The sequence below is a fragment of the Aspergillus saccharolyticus genome (assembly GCF_003184585.1).
Source record: "Aspergillus saccharolyticus JOP 1030-1 unplaced genomic scaffold BP01scaffold_3, whole genome shotgun sequence".
Taxonomy (NCBI): Eukaryota; Fungi; Ascomycota; class Eurotiomycetes; order Eurotiales; family Aspergillaceae; genus Aspergillus; species Aspergillus saccharolyticus.
Window position 1 is genome coordinate 577,824 of NW_020290613.1, and position 22,970 is coordinate 600,793.

A 22,970-nucleotide genomic window follows, 5' to 3' on the forward strand; every position below is an offset into this window, starting at 1 on the left:
TTGGGGGGCGTTTGCCCTCATGGCTTTGCGGCCAGTGGAACTGGTGCAAGAGAACATCTCGGACACGATTGTAATCCACCACAGTAATATGTAAAGGAGTCCAATTTTAGCTGAATATGATCGGTTCCAAACTATAACGTCCTGATTGTCATCCGATTGGAAATCTCAATTTCTGCATCATGTGCCCGCCGCCGTGCGTCAGAAGAGTAGTCGCAATTGATTCTAGACTAGACTTGTGTCCCCCGAGTAATTTTCAAAACTCCGTAGGTTCAGGGGCATTCGATTCTCTTTGGTACTCGGTGAGCGATACAGTTTTCCTTTTGCCTGGAGCCAAGTCGAAACCTTCCGAGCCGGGTTCTATCCTAGGACAACTCCAGAGTCAGGGCAGTGCACAGAGCTAGCGGCGTGCAGCTTGCCAGCCGGCATATACGGAGTAGTTAATGGATCAGCGGAATCAGCTTCCAATTCACTCAGACATCGAGACGGATAGGAGGATAGCGGTGTGCATGAGCCCGAAGATTGATTGCAAGATTGGCCCGTTTGCCATGCGAAGCTGGGGCAAGTCGCGGCCCCTTTCATTTCCCGAGGCCATCTTGCGACTGAACCGTGGATATGCACGTTCTGGCTGACATCGATGTTCGAATTGGATGATGACTCGGGTTGGGGCAGGTCTATCATCCGCCTAGAAGTGAATTTTGCGCGTGAGGGTGAGATTGCGACTGGCCCAGAGAAGGATGGAGGAGGGGTCGGTTGCTAATCCCCGGCCAAGCCCATTATGCATCACAATGACCATAGTAACTACTAGTTGTCCTGGGCAGAGAATGCCGTTGTTCTAGCCCGGTCGAGCGGCACGCCTGACAGCTCGTTTCAGAAGCGCCACTTGCCAGATTGCACCTTCGGCATAAATTGGGGGCGGTTTCTCGGGTAGGTATGGTTCTTAGCACGGGACAGAACAAAAAGACGTATCGAGCAGACAAACGTACCTTGCGTCACCGAGCCGCAAAGGAAGACACAGCCTATGGATCCCAGGACAATGGGAGATGGAGCCAATTGGGGGCGAGACTAACAACTCGGTTCGAAGCACGACAGCGCAGAATTTACGTCCGGGGGAACATTCCCGGTAGATCAGGGAAGCATGCGGCTAGATGACCAGTAGTAATTAACTAATTTGTGGTTCCTGAAATCAAGGAATTGGCCTCGGATGCGGGCAAGCAGGTTTACCTACTTCGTCCAAGTCGTTCACAAGATTAGTCCTCGAAATAGAGAAGGATGTTAACTTAGAGGTCGGATACCGTCTTAATACTCCTAGGAAAGACAAGGGGGGCAACCCTGGAACCTCGAATGGCTCTCCTTCGATAAACGCCGGGTCCAGCCACAAGTGGTCCTCGATCGCGGCTGAAGTACGGAGTAATAATCAGTAACTAGTGCTTCTGGTGTCTCCGCCATGCTGACAGGAATCGGCCCGCCTGTCAAGCGATATCCACCGTACTTGATCCTAGCGCTGGGTCGGGTTCAGCTCCCTCTCGTGTTCTCGTCCTTGACCTGAGAACTAGGGGACGCTCGGAGCACTAGAAGCACCGTCCTGCAATGCATGTGCAGTTCCTACTCGACATCTGCCTGGTTAAGGAGACATTGAGATTCAATAGGCAGAAAAGAAGTCCTATCGCGACTTGCTGCTTGATAACAATGCCTGATGGCTTGTTTCGCTGTTTACTCAAAGTTGGCGGAATCGTCAGATTGTTCGTTAAGTGCTCATTTACAGGAAGATCGACATGATCAAACAACGATACTAGATGAGCGGTGGGTTTCCACTTCGCATGGTCACAGCCCCTTATATTGCTGGGATACCAGCGAACGACGGTAGGTAGCTTGGTGAGCAAGCAAACTAGTAATTCAAAGTTATTGCTAATCGGTGATTAATTCATTGATCCCAGGCCGGAGTAATATCGTCTTCAGATCTCGTGGACTAGGCAGTCGTAGGCTTAGATAACAAGATTACGGAGCCAGACTACTCTCTGAGTCTCCAGGTCCCCCAGCATTTACCGGCAAGCCATCCTGGAATTGACCTGGTTGGCGGGTGCGGGTCGCCTGCAGAAGCACGGCGCGATCGGCCTCGATCGGCAAAAAAGGACAGGAACAAGCATGATGAGTGAATCGATGAGTGACGCTCGCAGGGGTTAGGCCTGCTTGTTCAACCGCCAACAACGCCCCAGACGTTGCCCTCTGCAAAGACTGGCTGGGAACAGCTGCAGGGATGGACCCAGAACCATGGATATATGAACGTTAATTTCAGCTACTTCACTGGGCACATCAGGTGGAAGGCATAAGGATTCTGCTGTTTGTCGTTCTGCGATTGTTTGTCTCAACTTGTTGAGAAGCTTCCTTAGGCTGCTACGTAAAGTGGATGGGTCGTACCGGCAGACCGACATCAACTTCCTGTGGTGAACCGAAAGGCGGAAGTCAAACCGAAGTCAAAGGCTGAAGTTGAGTTTCGAACACAAGGCAACCAACCACCTCTGCGCGATTGCAAGGCTGAGCCGGATGGATACGTCCAAAGCAAATGAGTGGTGAAAGCAGCACGGCAGTTGGTTGAGAGGGGATTCGAATCGGGATGCACAAGTTACTACCGATGGAGGTTCTAGAAATATTAGTTTCCAACTTCAATGCATGACGTTCGGCCGAGGTCATGGAAGGAATCAGTACTCCGTAGTAGGGGCATAAATAGAAGCAGCAGCAGATGATCGATGGGGAGAATAAGAACGAGAGATGAGTGAAAAGGATTGGCCAGAAGACAGAGATCGGGCGAGATCGAGTTTCCAGGAACCAGGATCTGAAAAGGGCGGAAGGATCAATTCTTGATGGGGCTATGATGCATGTAGACAGATGGGAAGATAGATAGATTGATAGATAGAGATAAGTGGGAAGGAATTTGAAAGTGGAGGAGGGGGAAGTGGAGAAGAGAGGGATGAGAAATCCATAACTGATGAAAGAAAGAAAGAAAGGGTACCTACGGAGTAAAGCCAAAAAGCTGCCAGACAAGGAAAGCAGCAGCAGATCCACATCAGATCTACGTACATTAAGTTCCACCCTCTGTCGCCAACTTCTTTCTCTCCATCCATCTCCCTTTCTTTGACCTTTTGACACCTTGTTGGTCTTGTTTCTCTGACTTACACTGCTGATGCTTCTACTGGTAATGAAATTGATCATTTTCTGAATTCTTTTTTGGTCCATCAGTATCATCGAATGGGGGAAATCGATCCCAGTTAGTAACTATACTGTAGGAGAGAGTGTGGGTTCTGGATCCACCCGCAAAAATGATCTGTAGAAAACCGAGACTCACCCAGTCGGATCGATTCATTGCCCCAGACTTAAAGAGAACTAAGGAGATGATGGATTTGACAGATATTCAGAGACAAGGCCCTGGATCCCAGCAAACTGTAACTCAATTTGGGTTTCTGATTAATTTGATTTTGATTTTTCTTTTTTTGTCCTCTTCCTTCCTCCTCCCAATGATTCCTCCACATCGTTTCCTTTCCTTCTTCTATTCTTCTCGATCGATTTGAGATCTTGCATAGATGATATGTCCTGGATGTACTGGATGTACAGCTTGCATCGGACGTCTCTGGCTTCTCTCATCTAGATTCGACTTCCTTCCTCTGCTTCGATCGCATGCGTTCTCCGTCCCTCTTCATCCCACCCCCTTGTCCCCTGTCTGAATCACTTCAATTTCATCTCCACTTCCCATTAATGATCCGTCGACCGCAATCCGGGTACGTGCATCGTGCTTGCTTTCCTGCCGACGGATTCTATGCAGTTGGAAGACTTCTCGCCTGATTGAGGGTTTCTGGGCTTTCGTCCTCCATACAGGGACCCGTGGCTAGGATTGCTCTTTGAGACACCGTCATTCCGAAGCAATGCACCCAACCCGTCGTTGAAAAAAGAGCCAGAGAGCAACAGAGCCTGCATTTTCAAGATTCTACATATATATATATACTATGGCTACGCTGCTCTTCCGTTCTTCCTCGATTCTACAGCACCACAAACCATTAGTCACTTTCCCTAGTCTCCTCTCACTTGTCATAGAACTCGGTGAATAAGTGACTTCGTTACTTAAGAACACTCTTCCCTTCCTCTTCTCATTTCTTTATTTTCACCTCGATTCAGACATCTTCTTGCCAAAGGGCAAGCCGCCATACACCTTAGCCCTACACAATCGACGAGATAGCAATTGGCACTCCACCGCCAATTCAGGTGTTGAAAGTCATCGACAAGCGGTATTCTAAAGCTCGCCCGGCTGAACCCCCAAGTTCTCGTAAGGCCATGAATTCTCCTGATCCGCATCTTGTGTCTCGTGCATGAGCGAGTGGCGGCTGGAAGTGATGGAACTGACGGAGGTAAACTCAGGAAAACAATGGCCAACCAATGCTCTGGTCACCGTTTCGCCATTATCCAGGCGACGAACGGCAACATCCTTACCTGGCGATGCTCCGACTGCAACGCCGGACCCTTTGTAGCCATCTGGCAATGCAAGATCTGTCTCCATTTTCGCTGCAATGCATGCCACACCGCCAAAGCATAGCTTGGTCCTTGCCTTGGAAATTGGTAAGTGCCACTGGCCGGGTACAACACCGATCCGCTCATAGTCACATACTGTGCGCCTGTTGTGACACCGTTCAGGGACTAACGTTGGGGATCTCTAGTGCTGGCCCTCGAAGGGGATTCCTGGAAATCGAACGACACCGCCGCAGCTGTGGTTTCAAAGCATGACTTGCATTGAGATTGGCAAAGCACCCCATGCAGATCTGTCCTATGACGGATGACCTGTTCCGTGCTTTTTTGCCTCATCTTTTCCTAACTTGGTTACACTTTTCCTTTTTCTAACCTCGGTTCTAACCTGTCACCTGTGCCACCCGGATGCAGGTGGCTTTCTTCTCTTTCTCATTCCAAACCTCAACTGGGAACGAAACAGCTTCTTCGGATATCTTATCCATCTGCCATCACAGTGCAATCCGCCATTCCAAACATTCTTCCTATTTCAACCGATTTCCAGAGGAATGTGAGCAATTCCGACTTAGTTCAGCTCACTGCGAGTGATAGAGCATCGCGTTGTGGTTTACACTGTGACCGCCTTATTCATTTGCTACCTCATAGCTGGGTATTTATCGTCCGCAGCTTGTCTTCAATTCCTGGTTCGCGATCAGTCTGCCTTGCATCCAATGTGCTGATATTCATTGTGATGTCTCACAAACCGTCTTCTGCCTTCCATGGTCTGTTCTTGCAAAGCATCCGTGTGTTCTGTCCACCAAGCTGTTCTTCTAGAATTGCATCGCTCTGGCGTCCGGGTCCACGAAAACTAGGGGGAATTATTGGAGGTTTCTTTTTTTTTCTTTTGCTTGATGGCATTTTCCCGTTCGGCTTCATCCTCAATTCTCTGCTCCACATTGTTGCTTGCTCGTCTGTTTTCTCTGGAGTTCTGGAGATGCTCTGCTCAAAACTTGAGATAGAATAGGACACATATTGATAGACATTTCCTCGGGGGAAAAAATCCAAACCTGCGGTGATGCAATTTGGCCTGCCTGATCTGCTTTTCTCTGCCGGATGATATTGATAATCACAGTCTATAGCCGCCATGTAGCCACCAACTCCAACAATCCGCCTATGACAAATGCAATACATGGTAGTTACGCCGGGCAACGCAAGGAGACGGGGGTTATAACACCTTGGCCCCCCTCTCAAGCAACCGGGACGTTATGCACGTTCATGATCGATATGGTGTTCCAATCAATTCCTGCAACGCCAATCCGGAACCCTCCGGCCGGACAGACAGACCAAGACGATAAGCCAAAGAACGTAGCTAGCCCCTACCTCTCCGTCATTGCTCTTCGCCCGAGAAGCCCCACCTCTGCTACATTTCGTGACGTGTACGTGCAGCCACACTTCCCTACTAGAAAGACCGGTAAAGTGACGCTGCAGAGTAATATCCAACATCCAGGCGCACATCTGAACTACTGTACCTTCCAGCTCGCTACTCGTTCACCTTCCAGCATCACGATAGAGAATTGCTCCAAGGCTAAAGCTCAGACACAGTACTGTACAGCTCGAGCCACCATCCGTACAAACGTGCGAGACGCCCATGCTTAGGCTCACGCTAAGCTAGGCTCATTGGATGGCATTTTCCGCCAACGCCTTTGTCCTCGTCGGTAGACTTACCGAGCTAGCTAGCTAGCCAGCCAGCCTCCTTGCATCGCATCATTGCGGGGAGCCTCCTCTTCCATTACATGACCTTCACTCCGGTGGTTGATGATAGGGGACGTGATTGAACATGGCAATAACGCCCTGATAAGTGGATTGGGATATCCGTTTAGGAGGGATTCGGGCTAATAGTCGGACTTTGATGCACAGAGGTAGAGGAAGATGATCCGAAAGAAGACATGGAGAGAGAGAGAGAGAGAGAGAGAGAGAGAGAGAGACGGGAAAGGACATGCGAGCGTCATCATCTGATACATATACCTCTTCAGTATAGGTGCAGATGAGGAAGGTAACTACCTTACTGACTCAGGCAGTTACCCATCGGAAAAGTGACACGAGTCAGCCAATTATGCTTATCCCCCCATATCGTGGATGTCCAAACCCAAAGCCTCGTTTCATGAAGTACCTGGTCCTGAGTAGTCCATAAGGGGGAAAGTGGGGGAGGATTGTCAACTGCAAGGCTAAGTAAGGTGCAGCAGTGCAGGACTGGGACTATCGTTGAGTAATTCACCTTCCTACGCGTGAATATATGTACGCAGACAATTTAGGGTACACCACAGGGAGATCAGATCGCCTGGCAATTCTACCGATTGGGCCACTGGCTGTTGGTCTGTCTTGGCTGCCTCGGGGGTATGGCGGGGTTACTCCGCTATACTGCATTACAGATAATTCTGGTTCGTGATTTTCTGTCCTTTCCAGTGCACAAGAACGGCTAACGACGTGCCTTGCAGAAGTTAAGCAGACTATTAGAGGATTAGATGCATACAAGAGGCCGTAAATCTCATGAAACAAGATCGATCATGTGTAAATGCTCTGTCCGTCAGTAGTCAGTGCATAATGTCCATCACCACAAGACCCTCCAGGACGAGAAGGAATGGAGCTTACCTCGGTGATCTGGTTCACCTGGAACCCAGGCTCAGCCATATTAGCATCCTTCAAAAAGTCCAACGGCATCCAAACAAAATGTCCCTTGATCTTGTCAAGCTTCTCGCGAATCTCTTTGATGGGGTGGTAAGGGTCGAATAGATGTCCCTGCTTGTTGCCCTTGGGACAGAACTTATCGTAGTCCTCAAATGTGTGGATATTGTCATCTGGATCGGCGCGGAAGAGCAACCTGTACATGTCGGTGTTGACGGTGGCCTGGTGGGTCCACATCTCCCAAAGTGCGTCATTCATGGGATCCGTGACAAAGTCATTCTCGGGCCCTTCGAGAATCTGATTCATGCACGTATAGGGTGGCTGCGCATTGGGGTGGTGCGAGGCATCGTACTCCTGAGCGGGAAGCAGACCGAGGTGTTCGCGCCACAACTGGCGACGGAGGGTGGCAGCAAGGCGGGCGGCTTTATACGGCTGACCGTCCATTACACTATCGATAAAGTCCTGGTCCTCTACAACGATCGCCAGTTCGCTGTCGTGGTAGCCGCATTGAGACTGCATGAGTTGGATTAGTTGATCCGCTCGCATGGGGCTAATGTACGAAGCTGCAAGGGAAGATGGATAGGGACTTACCCGATCGTTGATGTTGGCGCTTCCACAAATAGCGATTCGGTCATCGACAATGCACACCTTACCGTGTACATAAAGCTCTTCTTGGACAATGTTATCCTTCTCAGCTTCAGGCTCGCCGTCCCAGGGCTCGTCAGACATGTTACCACCGTTGAGCATCGTGGTGTGAGCCACAGTGTCACTGCCCTTCAACCCCTCTTGCTCCTTGTGGCGCTCGAATTGCTCTTCGTACTTGCGCAGCTGCTCAATCCGTGCTTCCTTCTCCTGTTGAGCGTCGTCATATGAGATTTCGTGCCGGTCCCCTTCGTTGTCAATGGCAGGGTGAACACTATCGCTCATGATAGATTCTGCGATTCCACGCTGGATGTCATTATAAGTGACGCCAGCCTCTGTCTCCAACTTCTCGAGAGCGGGAGTCTTGTTGATACGGTCATAGGCGCGCAGATTGAAAAAGAAGATGTGTTCTGTTCATGTCAGACATGACTTCTTCACGGTAGAAGGTGCGGCTCAGCTTACGTCTCGGGTCAACACCCTGCGCAGAGATCTGCCCAAAGATGGAGTGCTCGCCACGATGGATAGACTTGTACTGATAATCCATGATGGCTCGCGTACCGCTCGCTGCGTTCTGCCTGAGATCTCCCGCAAACCCGGGGATCGCGGGGATGACTATTATCACACGGAATTTCCTGCCTTCCTTGGCCGCTCGGACAACTGCCTCTACGATCGAACGCCCGATGGTGTTCAGGATGGGCTTTTGCTGGTCTCCCGTAGCGGTGACTAATAGACATTAGTGAATGTAGAACCGGACGTAGATTAAGCGGCGTCATCTCACTGAAGAATTGATTTTCGATGTAGACGAAATGCTGAGCTTGACTGATGATCTCCTTATAAGCATTTTGTACACTGTGCTCAGTCAAAATGCCACTACTCCAATCAGCACTGCTGCGCACAATCTGTGCCCGGGCGGATCCCTGCTTGCCAAGGGGCTTCGTATCGAGACGATTCAGGGGGTGTTGCACGTATTCGCCGCATGGGTATTTCGGACGTTGCACTCCCACTAGGTCCTCGTCCTCCCCGGTGCGACCCTCGAGCATGAGCCAATCAACGTTATGGTCCCGCTTATATTTGTCCCGCTTGATGAAGTTCCAGCGAAGAACGAAGTGCTCGGCAATGTCATACACACAGTCACCCATCACACCCATAGCGACATCGTGCCACGGCATCCGACCGTAGTCCGCCTTACTGAGCTCGTTCTGCTGCCAATCTTGGACGCTTTGAAAATCCATGATCCGATTGTTGTTGAATTCTTGTCCGGGGAAGATCTCGTCCCGCAGGTTCGAGGGGTGTACATCCGCCAGAGGGTGCTGATGGGCGTCCCATCTCCCAAAGCACAAATCAATACCTCCGATAAAAGCCACCGCATAATCAATCACCAGGAATTTCTCATGGTGAGCCTGGAAGATTGAGGGTCAATTCAGTCTCGAAGCATACGCCCAGTGGTGGACATACCCAATACAAGGTCATATCCGCAGCATTCTCAAAGATGTTATGATCCGGATGTCTGAGAACTTTGATGTTGCCGTGCCCAGGTGAGCCTTCGGGACACAGTGCGCGCAATGCATGTTTCGTGTGGGCGGAGTTACAGGTCAATGCTTGGTTGACCTGGTTACGCATCTTGGGTCAGCTACTGTGCAATCGTGCAACCAAGGCGGCTGACTGACCTCCTTATACACAATGACGTAGATCTTCACCCCGGCCTCTGCGCGACGCTTGAGGATCTGATCTAGTCGCCATTCCTGCTCCGCGAAGGCCGGGCGGCGGAGGAAGAGCTCTGGAGAGAGCCACCAGTCGGCAATGTAGATGACCTCTTGAGCTTCTTCCAAGGCAATGGAGACTGCCCACATATAGTCGAGCGCATCAACATACCACTTAACTCTGTTCTCCTCGCGAATCGGGGCGAAGGACTGAAAACGGTTAGACTCGGCAATGGCGGTTCTTTTGCGGTCCGTTTCCTGCTCGTGCGCTTCATCATGGCGATGATTGGGATTGATGATGTTGAAAAATTTGCCGATCTTGTGTTTGAAATGAGAGGCCTTTGCCTCGAAGCTCTCGATATGGGCATCTGCGGCCCGCAGAGATTAGTGGAAATCACCAAACAAGAGAAGAGGTCGACCTTTGAGATGATCCTCCAACTGATCGATTTTAGACTTCAGTTTCCCCATCGTGAACCCGCGCGAACGAGTTAAAAAGTTGAATATGGATGAGGGACGTGTGGAGGGGGAATCTGCTGCAGCAAGTGATTGTCGACTACAGCTGACGGGGAAAATGGGGGAAGAGAAAGAATAGAAAATGGGGGGGGGTTGGTATGTGGGCGTTGTAAGAGGAGGGATCCACCGACGATCGGAGATCAATCAGAAGATACGAGCAGTTCTGTGGTCTCGGAAGAAAAAACACGAGTGAAAAAAGGTTTCTGCCTGGAGACCATTTTCAGATCTGCCAAGACGATCGGTATGGGCGCAATGACCAGTGAAATGGGGAGTAAGGGAGGTAATAAGATCAGAAGTTAGAAGTAAATATGGAGCCCATCGGAAAAACAATCGAAAGCCCGCCCTGAGTTCAGGGGGTGGTGTGTATCATGACATCATCCGCCTCCACCTTATCCAGCCTTGTTGCGGAGGCAGCAGACTGTGTGTTTTCTCTCTCTCTTCTTCTTCTTTCTTTCACATCTTCATCTGACTACTGCAGGGCGCAGGGCTGCACAATTATGCACGCCAAGCATCGCGTGTCAGTGGATTGGCCTCGGGTAGACCCCCACCCTCATCCACGGTGTGCTTTATTTCATCATCGTCACCATCATCATCATCATCGTTTCTCTTTATACCCCTGATCCTCCTCTCCATTGGCAGTGACACCATGGATGCATCACGCAATATTTACAAGGATGAAATCGACTTCACCACCCTTGCACTTCAGTCCCCAGAGTTCGCAAAGTAGTACGTCCACCCATCCAAGCTGCATGATTCGTTGCGGCTGCCTGAGCTCACAAGTCCAAAAAAAATTAAAAGTCTAAAATCTAACGGGCAATTGGACTTTACCGACCCCGATGCCGTGAGGTGGGCCCACTGTGCTACCAAGAATACTCCCTAGGCACCTAGTTGATGGACATAGACAATTATCCAGGAGTCTCCTACAGCGCGATTTCGATCTGAAGGTGGACATTCCGGACAAGAGGCTGTGCCCCCCGGTATGTAAACCTCGATCAGCTGCAGGCCACCAACACATCACATCACTAACGGCACAGTGCAGATTCCCAACCGGTAATGAAGTACACACGTGCTCCGTATAATATTGCACGTGGTTGACGATTCTAGGCTAAATTATATTCTTTGGCTGCAAGATCTGCTTGATACCACGGGCGACAAGTACCAGGATAGCTATGACCCCGATCGAGAAGTCGTGGGACTTGACATGTACGTGGCGTGTTTCACTCGCAGATCAATCACTAATTTCCGGGACCATAGTGGAACAGGGTGTTGCAGCATCTATCCCTTATTAGGGTGCTCCATGCGACCTCGTTGGAGCTTCTTTGCGACTGGTTGGTACTTCCGCCTGCTTATAGACATATCTCCAAGCACGCTCACACGATTTAGATATTGACGATGAGAACATCAAGTCGTCGCGCGCAAACATATCCGCCAATGGACTTGACGCGCGAGTCACAGTTCTTAGGACGGATCCAGAGGAGAAGCTTATCCCGCTGGACACGAAAGTCAAGGTCCCAAGGTCCGTCGACAGTTCACAGTTCAGTTTCATCAATACTCTGGCTCACTTCTCGCAGACTAGACTTCACTATGTGCAATCCGCCCTTTTACGCTTCTCGAGATGAGATGGTAGCATCTGCAGAAGCCAAGGATAGGCCGCCTTTCTCGGTATGATTGTCAGCTGTTGATGATCACACAATCCGCTCACTCAGACTCTCAGGCATGCACAGGTGCAGAAGTTGAGATGGTGACAGCCGGTGGAGAGGTCGCATTTATCTCCCGAATGATCGAAGAAAGTCTTCAGCCGCGCGACAAGGTGCGCTGGTACACTTCGATGTGTGGCAAGCTGAGCAGCGTCTCCGTCTTGATCGAGAAATTAATTGAGCATGGCAACAACAACTATGCTGTGACGGAGTTCGTCCAAGGTAACAAGACTAAAAGATGGGCGCTAGCTTGGTCATGGACCGATCTTCGTCCGACCTCGGTATGTGTCCTTCTCTCTTTCAAGATATCCATCAAGAAGGCTGGACAAAGCTGACGGAAATTAAGGCCGTAGCCCGCAACATCACCACCGTCCCGAAACACCTCCTTCCCTTTCCTGCCGAGTATACCTTCACAATCACCACCGAATCTATCGACGAGTTGGCTTCTGCCGTTGACGCGGAGCTAACATCGCTTCCCATCCAGTGGCACTGGAGTAAGAATTCAGCGACGGGCGTGGGATTTGCAATGCAAAACGTCTGGTCTCGCCAGGCCCGCCGCAAGTTGCGTCACCCAGATGCGATGACCGACCAGCCCCAGGTAGAGGAAAGCAAGGCCACCCTCGGGTTCAAGGTGCAGCTGAAGAGAGAGATCGATGATGCGAAAATGGTGAAGGTGGTCATTCGGTGGGTCAAAGGGACAGATATCGTTCTTTTCGAGAGCTTCTGCGGAATGCTCAAACGGAAGATCGACAGCAAGCAGTGATTCAAACCAACCTCTAACATAATATCTCTGACGACTAATAAATGAAACGTGGATCTCTAATGGGTAAAGAACTTCCTGTTTAGAACATAAATCGTGACTATGAGGTGGTCCGCTTGTCTTGGAATAAACTGATGACTACAAAACACTCTCTATATATATAGTATATGCACTTTGAGAAACAGATCTATGCACTTCCCGCCTCAGACTGCAGAGCCTTCAGACGCTCCCATCCCTCGGAATCTTCCCAGAACTCCTTGCCCTTGCCGAGGATACCACGTACCGCACTACGGGCCTTGAATCTCCAATCCTTGGCCACCAGCTCAGCCTCACCCTCCGGAACCCCCTCCTGCCCTTCCTTGTCCATAGGTCCATACCGGGCGTATCCATCGCGGACCAACCGCTCCGTCGCGCGGACGACTTCCAACCACTTCTTCTCATCCCCCATCTGGAAGGCACCCTGGGTCGACGAGGCGACCGTCGCGCGCCAAGCCTTTTCATGCGCCTCAAACGCCTTGGACGGCTGCCCGCGCCATGCCTCCACTTCGGCCACCAGCAGCCACATGGGCGCCGAGTGCGTGATCAGCGGTACAACCGCCTGATCCATCAGCGAGAGGATTTGACCCGCGATGGTACCGGAGCGGACGACCTGCTCACCCGAAGGGCTGTTATCCACGCGAATGAGCAGATCCTGGTAATCGTACGCACTGATCAAGTGGTCGACCAGCATACCGAGAATGGGCATATCGATGCACTTCTCGCCCTTCTTGGAACCGACCAGCTCGATAAGGCGCCGTTGCGCGGTAACGACGTCCCGGAAGGGGGTAAATGGCGGGGGAATCGAAGCGGCAACGGTGAGCACGTTATCCCAGATGCGTGCGTCGGTGTGCTTGAGGGAGGCGGCGCGGTGGAGAGCGGACAGGGCCTCGCGCTTGCGTTTGTAAGGGTCCTCCGGCGCTGGAGCGTCGTCGTCAGATGCTTCCTCTTCGTCGTCGGCGAGAGGAGCCTTGGGCTTGGGTTCGGCCGGTTGCTGTTCGGAGATGACGGGGGTATCTTCGTCGGGCTTGGGGGAGCGGAGGATGGCGGCGGCCAGGTTACTCCAGCCTTCGGCGTCGGTGTCCTCGAGCTGCACGGTCCGGGTAAAGGAGAAGATGGCGTCATCCCATTTGTGGAGTTCGAGCTGCACACAGCCCAGAGCAAACCAGGCGCTGTGGTTGAGACGGTTGATGTCCAAACTCTTGCGGTAGGCTTCTTCCGCCTTCTCTAGGGCAGGGGGTTTGAGGGTGAGATAGTGGCGGGCCAGCGACCGCTGGGCACGAGCGTATCTCTGGTTCGACACCTCCCAGGCACGTTCGTACATGGCAGCGTCGGTGTCGATGTCACCCAGGATGCAAAAGAGGCGAGGGGCTTCGGCCGGCAGCGGAGACAGCTCTGGTCCTTCGAACTTCTCGCTGTCATCCTCGGGGTCCTGACCCGTCGGTTGGTAGAGCTGCTTGCGGACCATCTGTCTGGCTTTGTCCTCTCTCTCTGTCGCGGCGTAGCAGAGTGCAGCCTCGGCCCACATCTGAAGTCGCTCGTAGATGTCGAGTGCGGTCCGCAGACCTCCAAGGTTGACCCACCGAGTGGCAAGCTCGGCCTCGAGATCCCAGCGCGTGGAGAAGTTCATGAGCCATACGTATTGCAATCTTTCCGCTGCGGATGCGGACTCGGATTTCTCGGGGCGCGGCAGGAAGGTTGTGGGTTCCTCGACGGAGATGCCGGCTTGCTCATCAGATGTAGCGGTATCCGCGATAACCTGGTCAACTAGAGCTTGCATCTGCAGCACCGATCTTTCAACGGTTCTAGACCTATGACCTTCGACACGACTACGAACCAACAGACCCTGAGTGTAGATCTGCCAGTTCGAGCTGCCACCCTCCAAGACCCGGGTAGCATAGGGCGCCGTCTCTTCGCGGGTGATGCCGTTCTCGGGCGCGGTATTAGTGATAGCAGATGCCAAGGCGAGAAGAATAGCAGAGTCGACGGGTTCGAGCTTAGGCTGGTCGCCCGGGTCCAGGGCAGCTAATGCCGGCGGGAGTGAAGCTTCGTCCTGCACGGTCACCGACTTCCCCTGAGCGTCTTGTCCGTCGGGCTTGGCGAATGAGATAGATTCCAAAAGCGTATCATCGTTGAGATCAAGGTTCTTGGGGCCGGAGACGTTCTCGCTCCCCTTGTTGTTCTCGGAGGTGTCGGCGCTCTTAGCCAGAATAACAAGCTGACTGACGTCTCGTTCCTGGAACTTGGTTCTCTTACCCAGCTTACCAGTCAGGGCAAACTCAAACTTCCGTTCTTTGGCAGCCTGGTCGAGGTCCGCGCGGGCCTTGGCATCAAAGCCGTGGACTATGTGGATGGTAGCTCTCTCAAGCAGGAATCTTCCCTTCTCGTCCGGAGTACACTGCGCACTCAAGACAATCTTGCTGAGAGCTCCGAGCTCGTTGTAAATCACATCCTGTAAGGTGCCAGTGACCTCCGATAGCATCTTCTGGTGAAGGAAATTGACGCGGAGCCTGGCTACGTTGGCCACCAGCGGACCGTTAGTCACCAATACATCGTTATCAGCCAGGATGGCCTTGGCGACAGCAAACAGCTCGACGTTGGGGGTCAGCTTGTATGCTGCCTCGCCATCGACGGAGAGGTTGCGGATGACATGGGCACGAACGGCTCGGAGGCTGGCTGCGTCGGGCCGCAAAGCAGCGGGGATGATGGTGTCTGCTGGGCTGTAGGTCAAGGGAGGTCCAGTGACGTTAGACTGCAGGAACCCAAAGAGAGCAGCCAGCGCAATGTGAAGCAGCTGCGAGCGCTGTTGTTCGGAGGTCAACCCCTCCACTGGCGATTGCGACACCGCCTGTACTCTCTCAGCCAGAAAGCTAGTGTAGGATACCTCGCCCTTGGCGATGCGGTCGAGAGCCCCCTCCTCTGCATTGTGTCCAAAAATCTCCTTCGCAAGCGGCAGCTGCAAGATGGGGATGATCTCGGCGTCGGCAAGCGAGATGGGGTCGTACCGGTCCCGCAACGATGAGGTCTCGTCGAAAGCTGTGTTCAAGGACGCAGGAAGGGAGTTTGTAGTGTCAGCCATGATGATTGTTAAGGTGCAAAATTGTGCCCGCAAGGAAGATTTGGCGTGGGGATCCTGTGATGAGCAATGGTTTCCGCAAAGGCGGGGTGGTTTCAGGTATGGATGATTGTTAAGCAGAAGGGAATAGAACAGGCGCTTCACATTGACAAATTGCTAGATGATATTGACAGATTGCAGCAAATGAACATTCATAGACTCATGCTATGATTCTCGAAGGTCAAAAGACCACCACGAATTGTGCCTACTTCCAGAGCACGACCGTGTCAAGAGCAATGACTGAAGAAAGAGAGATAGTGAGAGAGTCACACTAAAAAGTGAAAAACGAAGCGGGCTGGGATGGTGGGGGTCTTTTTTTTCTGCCGACTATCGATAAGGATGCCCCCCGGGCGGTGAGAGTACGGTTCGACATGGCCGTGGCATTTAGCATATTTACTTCTCTATGATATACACTAATGATGAGTGAGTGCTCACTGGCCAGGCATTCGAGCATGCTCCTTCAGGATCTTGTTCAGTCCATTTCGCTTCACACATTCATCAAAATGAAAGCTGTGCGCCAACTCGTCCAGCTCCTTCTCATTCAGCCCACGGAACAGCTCCGCGAATTCATCCACGAAGCTCGCAGCCAGGAACGTTTGGAAAACAGCTCGCAGCACATGGCGTTCCGTGCCCCACGGAGTAGGGTAGGCCTCCTTCGCTCGAGGCTGGACCTTATCAATCCAGTCCACCAGTGGTTTTAGCGCCGCTGCAGGCTCCGAATACGGTGCCCGGCCCCAAGCATCAAGCCAGAGCTGGCTCTTCTTATCCAAGAACGACTGGATCCTCTTGTTCCATTTGCTGTCGGGGCTCGTATGGATCATACCTTGCAGGCCGACATCCTTGTACAACCAGATCGACCAGTGAATCTTATACTTATCGTAAATGCGCAGCTGCTCGCCAAGCAGATTGTACCGTTCCTCGTTGATCGCATCGGCGTCCACCTCGGTCCGCGGATTCTCGTAGACGGGGCCGAACTCTCCATTCCAAATGGCAGTGCTATGCTGATTCATGAATTCGACTTTTCGGAGGTATGACCGCTCGAGGTGCTGCTTTTGCTCCGGAGTGCCCTTGTACCTTTGACCAGTAGGGAACCCCATGGACTTTCAAAATAATCAGCCCCAGGCACGGGTTTCTCGCAAGCCTCGGAGATATAGGCGAGGACAAATAAGTAGAGAAGGGGGCGGGAAGGGGCTCAAATTACCGCATAATCATGAATTGAGTAAACACAATTCGGAAGCACCTTATCAAAACCCTTCCACTCCATAGAGAAAGTATTCCCATCCAGCCAGAGAATGTGGTCCGGATCGACCCGTCTGATCGCCTGCTCAATCCTCTCGTAGAAGGCTGGTAGGCGCACATGCTCCGGGTCACAGGGCTCATTGAGAGGGTTGTAACCCGCTACCCACGGGTTCCCCCTATACCTCGCCGCAATCTGCTCCCACAACCACACCGTCCGGTCCTGGTGATCTTTATAGTCCCAGAAGGCGGCGTAATTGGTGGGATTGTCCGAGTGCCAGTCCGGGTTCTGCCCACCGGGGGTGGTATGCATATCGAGGATCGTATAGATCTTCTCTTTGGCGCACTGATGTCCATCCACCACAAACACCTCATCAGCTCCGCTTCATCTCACCCGCCTAGCTGGCAAGGAAAGGGGAGAGGTCAGTACTCACAAGATCAATCACCCGATCCAGGTGCTTGAACCCGCCCTCCTTCAGAACCCGTGGGTTCATATCATCCTCCAGGTGCCGGAAGTTGAACGGAATCCGCAGACAATTCAATCCCAGCTCCGCGTAGAACTTGGCATCGGCTTCGGTGAAGAAGTACTCCAGCCAGCGGTCGAAGAAAAACTCGTATTTTTCGGGTCCGAGTACCTTGCGCATGGCGGCACGATGCTGGGACTCGTGGCCGGAGAATCCGGTGATGAAGTTCTCCATGCTAGCGTTGGCAGCAGATACGAGTTAGACTGTGGTATAGTAGCTTTGTTTGAGGTTGGGAAAGATCGACTGACTTGGCCCATCCTCCTATGGCAGCGCCGCGGAGGAGCACCTCCGCGCCATTCTCGTCTACGACCTGGCTGCCTTTGACCTTGAGTATTCCCGTTGACATCGTGTGATTTGGTTACTTGTATACGCGGTATGGCCAGGGCGACTATCCGAGGGCGTTGCAATCTCTGTACGCAGGTCTCGGATCTGTTGACAGACAGAAAAGAATAGCACTGACAAGCTCTGAGGCCAAACCGACCTGCTTCAAATACCCCAGCAAAGGCGGGGTGAGTGCTTCGAAGTCCGGGGATCCTGGGAGCGTTGGTGGCTCAGTGTCGGATAAATGAAGCACTTTAGGCTATGCGAACCGAGGCCCTTAAGAAGCCAAGGTCACGACTGAATCCGGCAATTGGATGGTCTGGCCGATTGGTAAATACAGTCAATTCAACAGATACAGATACCTCTTGAAAGTCAGTGCCGCCGCTTAAATTCAGCTTGGCATGGCTCGTGTTTTTGCATTTACCAGATCCCATCCTGCAGGGTCGTGAGAAATTGTACATGTCTCAATCATATTAGCCGTTGGAATCCAGCACATGTGCCCTATGGGTATCTGCAAGTACAGACATCAATGCATAAAACAAACTTCTAATCAATCATGCTCAAACACCGAGATCCGTTATATGAACAATGCTTCCTCGTAACTGGCCAGACTCCAACCAACCAGGCGTGAACAATAGACAAGAATGAGTAAGTAGAGACCCTGTAGACGGCCGCTAGTGCCAACGTGCAGAATCAGGGTATTATGTACCATTGGAGCTCGAACAAGGTTCGTCAAATGACAAGATCACCAGTCTTGCCCTCGATCTTTCATCAATATCTCAATAGCTTCATCTTCAGGGACTGGGTTGTCATTGAGGTCCTTGACGCATTGCGTAAGTCCTTCCACTGCTTCGTCAACTTGTTCAGCAGTCCAGTCTGTGCAAGCCATGACCACCCGACGATAGTTTTGTCCCAAAACCACATTTTTGGATCGGAGACGCTCCACCTCTTCCATTATGTCGTCGTTGAACTTGTGGTATCCCTCTATTCGTTGCTGTATGCTTTCCGCGGGTGGAAATGATCCAAGGAAAGCAGCTTGCTGCTCAGTGAATCCAGAAGCTGGATCAAAATTCTCGGGGAAGACCGCTTCGAAGGCAGCAATATCTAGGCCAAATTCTTTGTCGGCATCCCCAACCAAGTACTTTGTGGACATCTCAAACGATCCACCCTTGGTCTCTTTCAGTTTTAGCAGAAGATCTTCTGATGATTTCTCGAGGTTCTTGCATCGCCGACTGAGCTCGATGCGTTCCGAAGCTCTGCTCTTCAGGTCATCAAGGTGCTTCTGTTCAATTTGCCGCGCTTTAGCCGACTCGCGGATCTTAGCATGCCAGTGATCGAACTTTTCTTGCTTTTTCGTTAAGTTTGAGGCCAGATCCCTATCGAGGCCGCCCAGGGTCTCATGCACCAATGAGGTGATCTGCGCCAATGTCGCTGAGAAAATATTAGTCAAATAACTCTCCATGCAATGTGATGGGTGCTTACAATCTAGAATCTCTTTCTTGGTTTTGGCTAGTTGGTCCATGAAAGAGTCATTTCGACTTCCGGCTTGTTGAGATTGGCCATTACCCTCAACCATATCCACACCGACGCCATAATCTGCCGGTCGCAGTCCAGTATGGTTTGGTATATGAGGATCTGCCCCGACTTCTAGAAGCTGGGGTACAAGGACAGAACGCGCGCGTCCCGCCAGGTTGAGCGCAGTGTCGCCTTGATCATCTCGAAGATTGACAATCTCGGATATGAACCGACCTAGTGTTATGACCTCTCCTGTTTGTGGAGGATTCTGCGTGCTGTCCACAACACCAGGAGGCCCCGAATGGCTCGATGAGGTACCACCGTGGCGAACAATGAATTCCAGAAGAGCTTCCAGATAGTGTTTCGCGGATACATGGCCCCCACCGCCAGTTGCCGCCATCACGGCAATGTGATGTAACACTGTTCGCCCACTATAATCAACCATTTCGATTGTTGGAGCCAAGATTTGCAGTAAACGCGGGAAACTGCGGTAGTCGAGATTGTTTCTTGTGCCGACGGACTTTTGCAGGGCAGTTTCACCGGCCCCGTTCAGTCGGAAGATGTTGACGCCTTTCGCAACAAGCGCGGAGACAAGCGACATACGCGCAAGCATCGCCGCCCAATGCAGAGCATTGTTACGATACTCATCCAACGGGATCTCCAGGTCTTCTCCAGACAATTGCATCAAAGCAGGATGAGTGGAGAAGTCCTTCGTCCTCTTGTCTAGGAACAAGGTCATGATGAGCTTCATCTTCTGGAATCTCTCAGGGGTGGTAGCTGGTTGCAGGGGCTCGAGACCGCGCTTAGCACCGTCAGCCATGGAATTGGAGCCGTCCATGTCTTGATAGAATGAGTCGTTGGGCTCAGTCGGAGTCGGTTTGTTGAACGACAAAGCCGACTGTTCGAACGAAAGTGCAAAAGATTGCGCATGGTTGGAAGCAGACCTAATGCGCTTGCGAGGGGGTTCGTGCGATTCTTCGGGATCGAAGCCGGAGCCGACGGGGACTGTGTATCGACCGTTGCTCTGAACGTTGCTTGCAAAGGCGCTGTCGGATGCAACACTGTACATGCTCTGTTGGCTGTTGAAAGGGATTTGGGTATCTTGACTGCTCATTTGTTGTGAGGGTTTTCGCATAACACTCGACTTTCTTCCGTCAACACCGCGTCCGGCCGGAGAGTCAAAGCGGGCTTTGCTCATAGCATTGACTGCAGTAGCTGCAGTACGAGAGATGTTCTGAAAGAAGGTGCCCTGCTGAGGCTGCGACATGCCACGATTGTCCATGTGGTTATAGAGTCGTTTCCTTTGAGCGGCCATTGCCTGCTCCTTAGTCGGAGTGTCCAATGAGTCCTGTGCATTGCCAGTCGTACCATTGGGCCCCATGTCGTACTCTAGGAGCGGTCTCAGCAACTCATCAACGTGGTATTCGCGGCAAAGCTCCACTCCTCTTTGGTAATTCACCCAAGTACCCTGGTATTTGCCGTATCCACCTTGCACTTTCTCGTGCTCGCCAGCCGCGATCTCTTTCTCAAGTGTCTTTGTTCGCCTCGCTTTGACCACGCCCGCAACCTTGAGGATCTGCGTGGCATTCAGCCAAGAGTCGGCGCGGCGTTTCATGACGGCGACCCCATTGACTTCCATTTCGTAGACAGCAACATTGGAGTAGACAGCCTATAAGACATGGCCAGCGCATGTTAGCGGTGATAATGAAGAGGTTGACATAGCGAGATATATGCAAAGGAAAACCCAACCTTGTAGATCTGAGGTTTGAATTCCTCATACACGGTGCCATAACCATGCATATCCTCAAATGTAGTGAAGCTACCCCTTGGCAGTCCATTGTAGGCGAAAGACATGGCTGATTGTTGCGATGCTTTGGGGGGCGGCGTAGCTCTAGGGGTAGATGCTACAGACTGAGAAGTGTTGAACGAGCCCATGTGCGACTGAGAAAAAGCCATGCCATTGGTGGTCGATCCCATGCTGCTCTGCGAATACGACATCTGAAGAGTCGGTCGCGGTGGTTGATGGTTGTTGGAAGCCATGGTGTCCGGGGTACTGCAAGTGTCCGGCCCACGCACTAGACCTGTCAGAAGGCTGCTTGATGGCAAGGAAGTCAGTTGAAAGTCGAATTGCAGCCTCCCAGGCCAATGGAATGACAGATTCACTATGTCAAACAGAAGAGCAAAAGCATGTGGGGAACTGCACCTATGCTGGGAGATCCTCTCGGTCTCCGGAGTTACTGAGCAGACCGCGGGAAGTCGCGCAAGATCGAAGGAGGCGCGTGGCTAGCGCTCCGACCGTGAAGGGATGGGAAGGGCCGATATTGTTGTCGGGCTTGCAGGGAGGGATGGATCACAGCATGTGAGCCCGTTCAGCTTCGGAAGGCTCCTTGCATGTAACTCTAGGACATTTAGAAGGATAAAATTGCATAATAGTAAAAATTGCTTGTGTAATTCATGCAGACAGTTTTCTGGCCGAGGAAGAAGAAGTCAGTTCAATCGAGCTTCGCGGGGAATCGTCGCGTTCGCGGCTAACCGTTTTCGCGTTTCGCCCAAACAATCTACTATCACCCTTTTCGGCTATCCGCCTTTTTGACCGCCTCTGTCGCCGCCTACTCTGTGAACAAACAACAATCGATCATGAAAAGAATGTCCGGCTGGACAAAGAGAACCGACTTCGCAAAGATTAACCGCCGGCTCAATTTACTTGGGACGAGACAATGTCGACGACTTCACCGATAACAGTGTCTGCGGCGACATGGCGGCAGCTCCTTCGCTCGCTCCTTCGCGAGGCGTCTTATCTCCCTGATCCCATCGCCAAGATCCATATGCATCACCATATCCTCCATCGATTCCGACACTATGCGGATAACTCCAAGTTCAGAAAGCGGAATGACCTCTGGCAACACTGGCAGCTGCGGAAGAAAGCCACAAAGGGCCTGTCTGTACTACAAAGGGCCAATGAAGGATATTTGAAGCCACTCGAGAAAGTTCTGCGCATGGCATATGGTCGCACTGGGAGTCGGAGAATGCAACTTGTTCGAGACCTTATTGTTCAAGCAACTCCCTCGGCAGAGCCCATACCCACATCTTTGCAGGATCTCCTGGAAAGGAAATGTATGACGGAGGATTGGAAGCCTGCTAAAGTCGTCGTCGATTTGCTGAAAGCTCAAGCTCAGAACCCGATGATACAATACTTGAATGCGGGCCCCAAAATCAACCAATTCGAACCAAATATACCCAAAGAGAACGCCTGGTCTAGGCCAGTTCCACAGTGTCGACGAAGGAATATTAGAAAGAGATGGTACGGTAAAATGCTGTCTAATCTCCTTCCACCACTTCCACTCAACGATCTTGAGGTTCTTGAAGGTTTAATTTCAGGTCGATTGCCATGGACCCCGCCCAAGAGAAGGAAGGCCGTTAGACCTACCCAAGCTCTCGCAGCTCCCGCTTCCGAGGCACATCTCAACGTTGAGTTTCTGGTTGATGGCCCGAAGAAGAGTCAGACTTACAGGCCCTATGCCGTTGGAAGACCTCATGTGTTTACCCGTCGATTCATGGTCAGAGTTTGGATGCGCCTTTCCACGTTGGTGCCACGGGTCTCCATACACACTGAGCCCGGAACTGAGAAGTTGAGGCACAGATTTACGTGGAACCGGGCAATTGCAATTAAGATGGCTTCGCCAGTCAGTAAGGAGACGGCAGCTGATATATTTGGGGGCATTGACTCTCAAGGGAAACTGCTTG

General features: G+C 51.8%; 7 protein-coding genes across 7 annotated transcripts; 2 read left to right on the forward strand and 5 right to left on the reverse strand.

The window, feature by feature from the left end:
* Positions 1-3,533: 3,533 nt before the first annotated feature.
* On the reverse strand, positions 3,534-4,222 carry BP01DRAFT_353198 (uncharacterized protein). Its single transcript, XM_025574119.1, has one exon. The coding sequence runs from the start codon at positions 3,964-3,966 to the stop codon at positions 3,745-3,747; it is 222 nt and encodes a 73-aa protein (XP_025434877.1). The 5' UTR covers positions 3,967-4,222; the 3' UTR covers positions 3,534-3,744.
* Positions 4,223-6,837: 2,615 nt separating this feature from the next.
* On the reverse strand, positions 6,838-9,977 carry pldA (putative phospholipase PldA; the record flags this gene model as incomplete). Its single annotated transcript, XM_025573115.1, has 8 exons — positions 6,838-7,062; positions 7,135-7,680; positions 7,759-8,219; positions 8,272-8,532; positions 8,588-9,209; positions 9,265-9,417; positions 9,477-9,877; positions 9,929-9,977. The coding sequence occupies 8 exons, from the start codon at positions 9,975-9,977 to the stop codon at positions 7,048-7,050; spliced, it is 2,508 nt and encodes an 835-aa protein (XP_025434878.1). The 3' UTR covers positions 6,838-7,047.
* Positions 9,978-10,273: 296 nt separating this feature from the next.
* Positions 10,274-12,574, forward strand: BP01DRAFT_115516 (DUF890 domain protein). The gene is made up of 10 exons (XM_025570347.1): positions 10,274-10,748; positions 10,821-10,868; positions 10,924-10,999; positions 11,062-11,072; positions 11,127-11,225; positions 11,277-11,350; positions 11,406-11,538; positions 11,594-11,684; positions 11,737-12,000; positions 12,066-12,574. The coding sequence occupies exons 1-10, from the start codon at positions 10,669-10,671 to the stop codon at positions 12,480-12,482; spliced, it is 1,293 nt and encodes a 430-aa protein (XP_025434879.1). The 5' UTR covers positions 10,274-10,668; the 3' UTR covers positions 12,483-12,574.
* Positions 12,575-12,601: 27 nt separating this feature from the next.
* BP01DRAFT_353204 (TPR domain protein) lies at positions 12,602-15,981 on the reverse strand. Its single transcript, XM_025574120.1, has one exon. The coding sequence runs from the start codon at positions 15,592-15,594 to the stop codon at positions 12,667-12,669; it is 2,928 nt and encodes a 975-aa protein (XP_025434880.1). The 5' UTR covers positions 15,595-15,981; the 3' UTR covers positions 12,602-12,666.
* Positions 15,929-17,850, reverse strand: BP01DRAFT_115190 (glycoside hydrolase family 5 protein). The gene is made up of 4 exons (XM_025570346.1): positions 17,639-17,850; positions 17,301-17,565; positions 16,832-17,212; positions 15,929-16,730 (listed from the first exon to the last, which is right to left on the reverse strand). The coding sequence occupies exons 1-4, from the start codon at positions 17,734-17,736 to the stop codon at positions 16,062-16,064; spliced, it is 1,413 nt and encodes a 470-aa protein (XP_025434881.1). The 5' UTR covers positions 17,737-17,850; the 3' UTR covers positions 15,929-16,061.
* A 372-nt stretch (positions 17,851-18,222) lies between these two features.
* BP01DRAFT_353205 (putative APSES transcription factor (MbpA)) lies at positions 18,223-21,674 on the reverse strand. The gene is made up of 4 exons (XM_025574121.1): positions 21,430-21,674; positions 20,976-21,318; positions 19,194-20,895; positions 18,223-19,142 (listed from the first exon to the last, which is right to left on the reverse strand). The coding sequence occupies exons 2-4, from the start codon at positions 21,264-21,266 to the stop codon at positions 18,457-18,459; spliced, it is 2,679 nt and encodes an 892-aa protein (XP_025434882.1). The 5' UTR covers positions 21,267-21,318; positions 21,430-21,674; the 3' UTR covers positions 18,223-18,456.
* A 308-nt stretch (positions 21,675-21,982) lies between these two features.
* BP01DRAFT_265815 (uncharacterized protein) lies at positions 21,983-22,969 on the forward strand (the record flags this gene model as incomplete). The annotated part of the gene is made up of 1 exon (XM_025571345.1): positions 21,983-22,969. A coding segment is annotated over one exon (987 nt), but the record flags the coding sequence as incomplete, so codon positions are not given.
* Position 22,970: the final 1 nt, after the last annotated feature.

What these genes read in the sequence shown, in the direction of transcription:
- BP01DRAFT_115190 (XM_025570346.1), bottom strand. Translation starts at nt 17,736, where the DNA reads ATGTCAACGGGAATACTCAAGGTCAAAGGCAGCCAGGTCGTAGACGAG. An exon ending in TGGATCGGGTGATTGATCTT is followed by an intron (nt 17,213 to 17,300) that starts GTGAGTACTGAC and finishes GATGGACATCAG; the next exon opens with TGCGCCAAAGAGAAGATCTA. An exon ending in ACTCAATTCATGATTATGCG is followed by an intron (nt 16,731 to 16,831) that starts GTAATTTGAGCC and finishes TTATTTTGAAAG; the next exon opens with TCCATGGGGTTCCCTACTGG.
- BP01DRAFT_115516 (XM_025570347.1), top strand. Translation starts at nt 10,669, where the DNA reads ATGGATGCATCACGCAATATTTACAAGGATGAAATCGACTTCACCACC. An exon ending in GAAGTCGTGGGACTTGACAT is followed by an intron (nt 11,226 to 11,276) that starts GTACGTGGCGTG and finishes CCGGGACCATAG; the next exon opens with TGGAACAGGGTGTTGCAGCA. An exon ending in TTGGAGCTTCTTTGCGACTG is followed by an intron (nt 11,351 to 11,405) that starts GTTGGTACTTCC and finishes CACACGATTTAG; the next exon opens with ATATTGACGATGAGAACATC.
- BP01DRAFT_353205 (XM_025574121.1), bottom strand. Translation starts at nt 21,266, where the DNA reads ATGGCTTCCAACAACCATCAACCACCGCGACCGACTCTTCAGATGTCG. An exon ending in TCAAACCTCAGATCTACAAG is followed by an intron (nt 20,896 to 20,975) that starts GTTGGGTTTTCC and finishes CATGTCTTATAG; the next exon opens with GCTGTCTACTCCAATGTTGC. An exon ending in CAAGAAAGAGATTCTAGATT is followed by an intron (nt 19,143 to 19,193) that starts GTAAGCACCCAT and finishes ATATTTTCTCAG; the next exon opens with CGACATTGGCGCAGATCACC.
- BP01DRAFT_353204 (XM_025574120.1), bottom strand. Translation starts at nt 15,594, where the DNA reads ATGGCTGACACTACAAACTCCCTTCCTGCGTCCTTGAACACAGCTTTC.
- BP01DRAFT_353198 (XM_025574119.1), bottom strand. Translation starts at nt 3,966, where the DNA reads ATGCAGGCTCTGTTGCTCTCTGGCTCTTTTTTCAACGACGGGTTGGGT.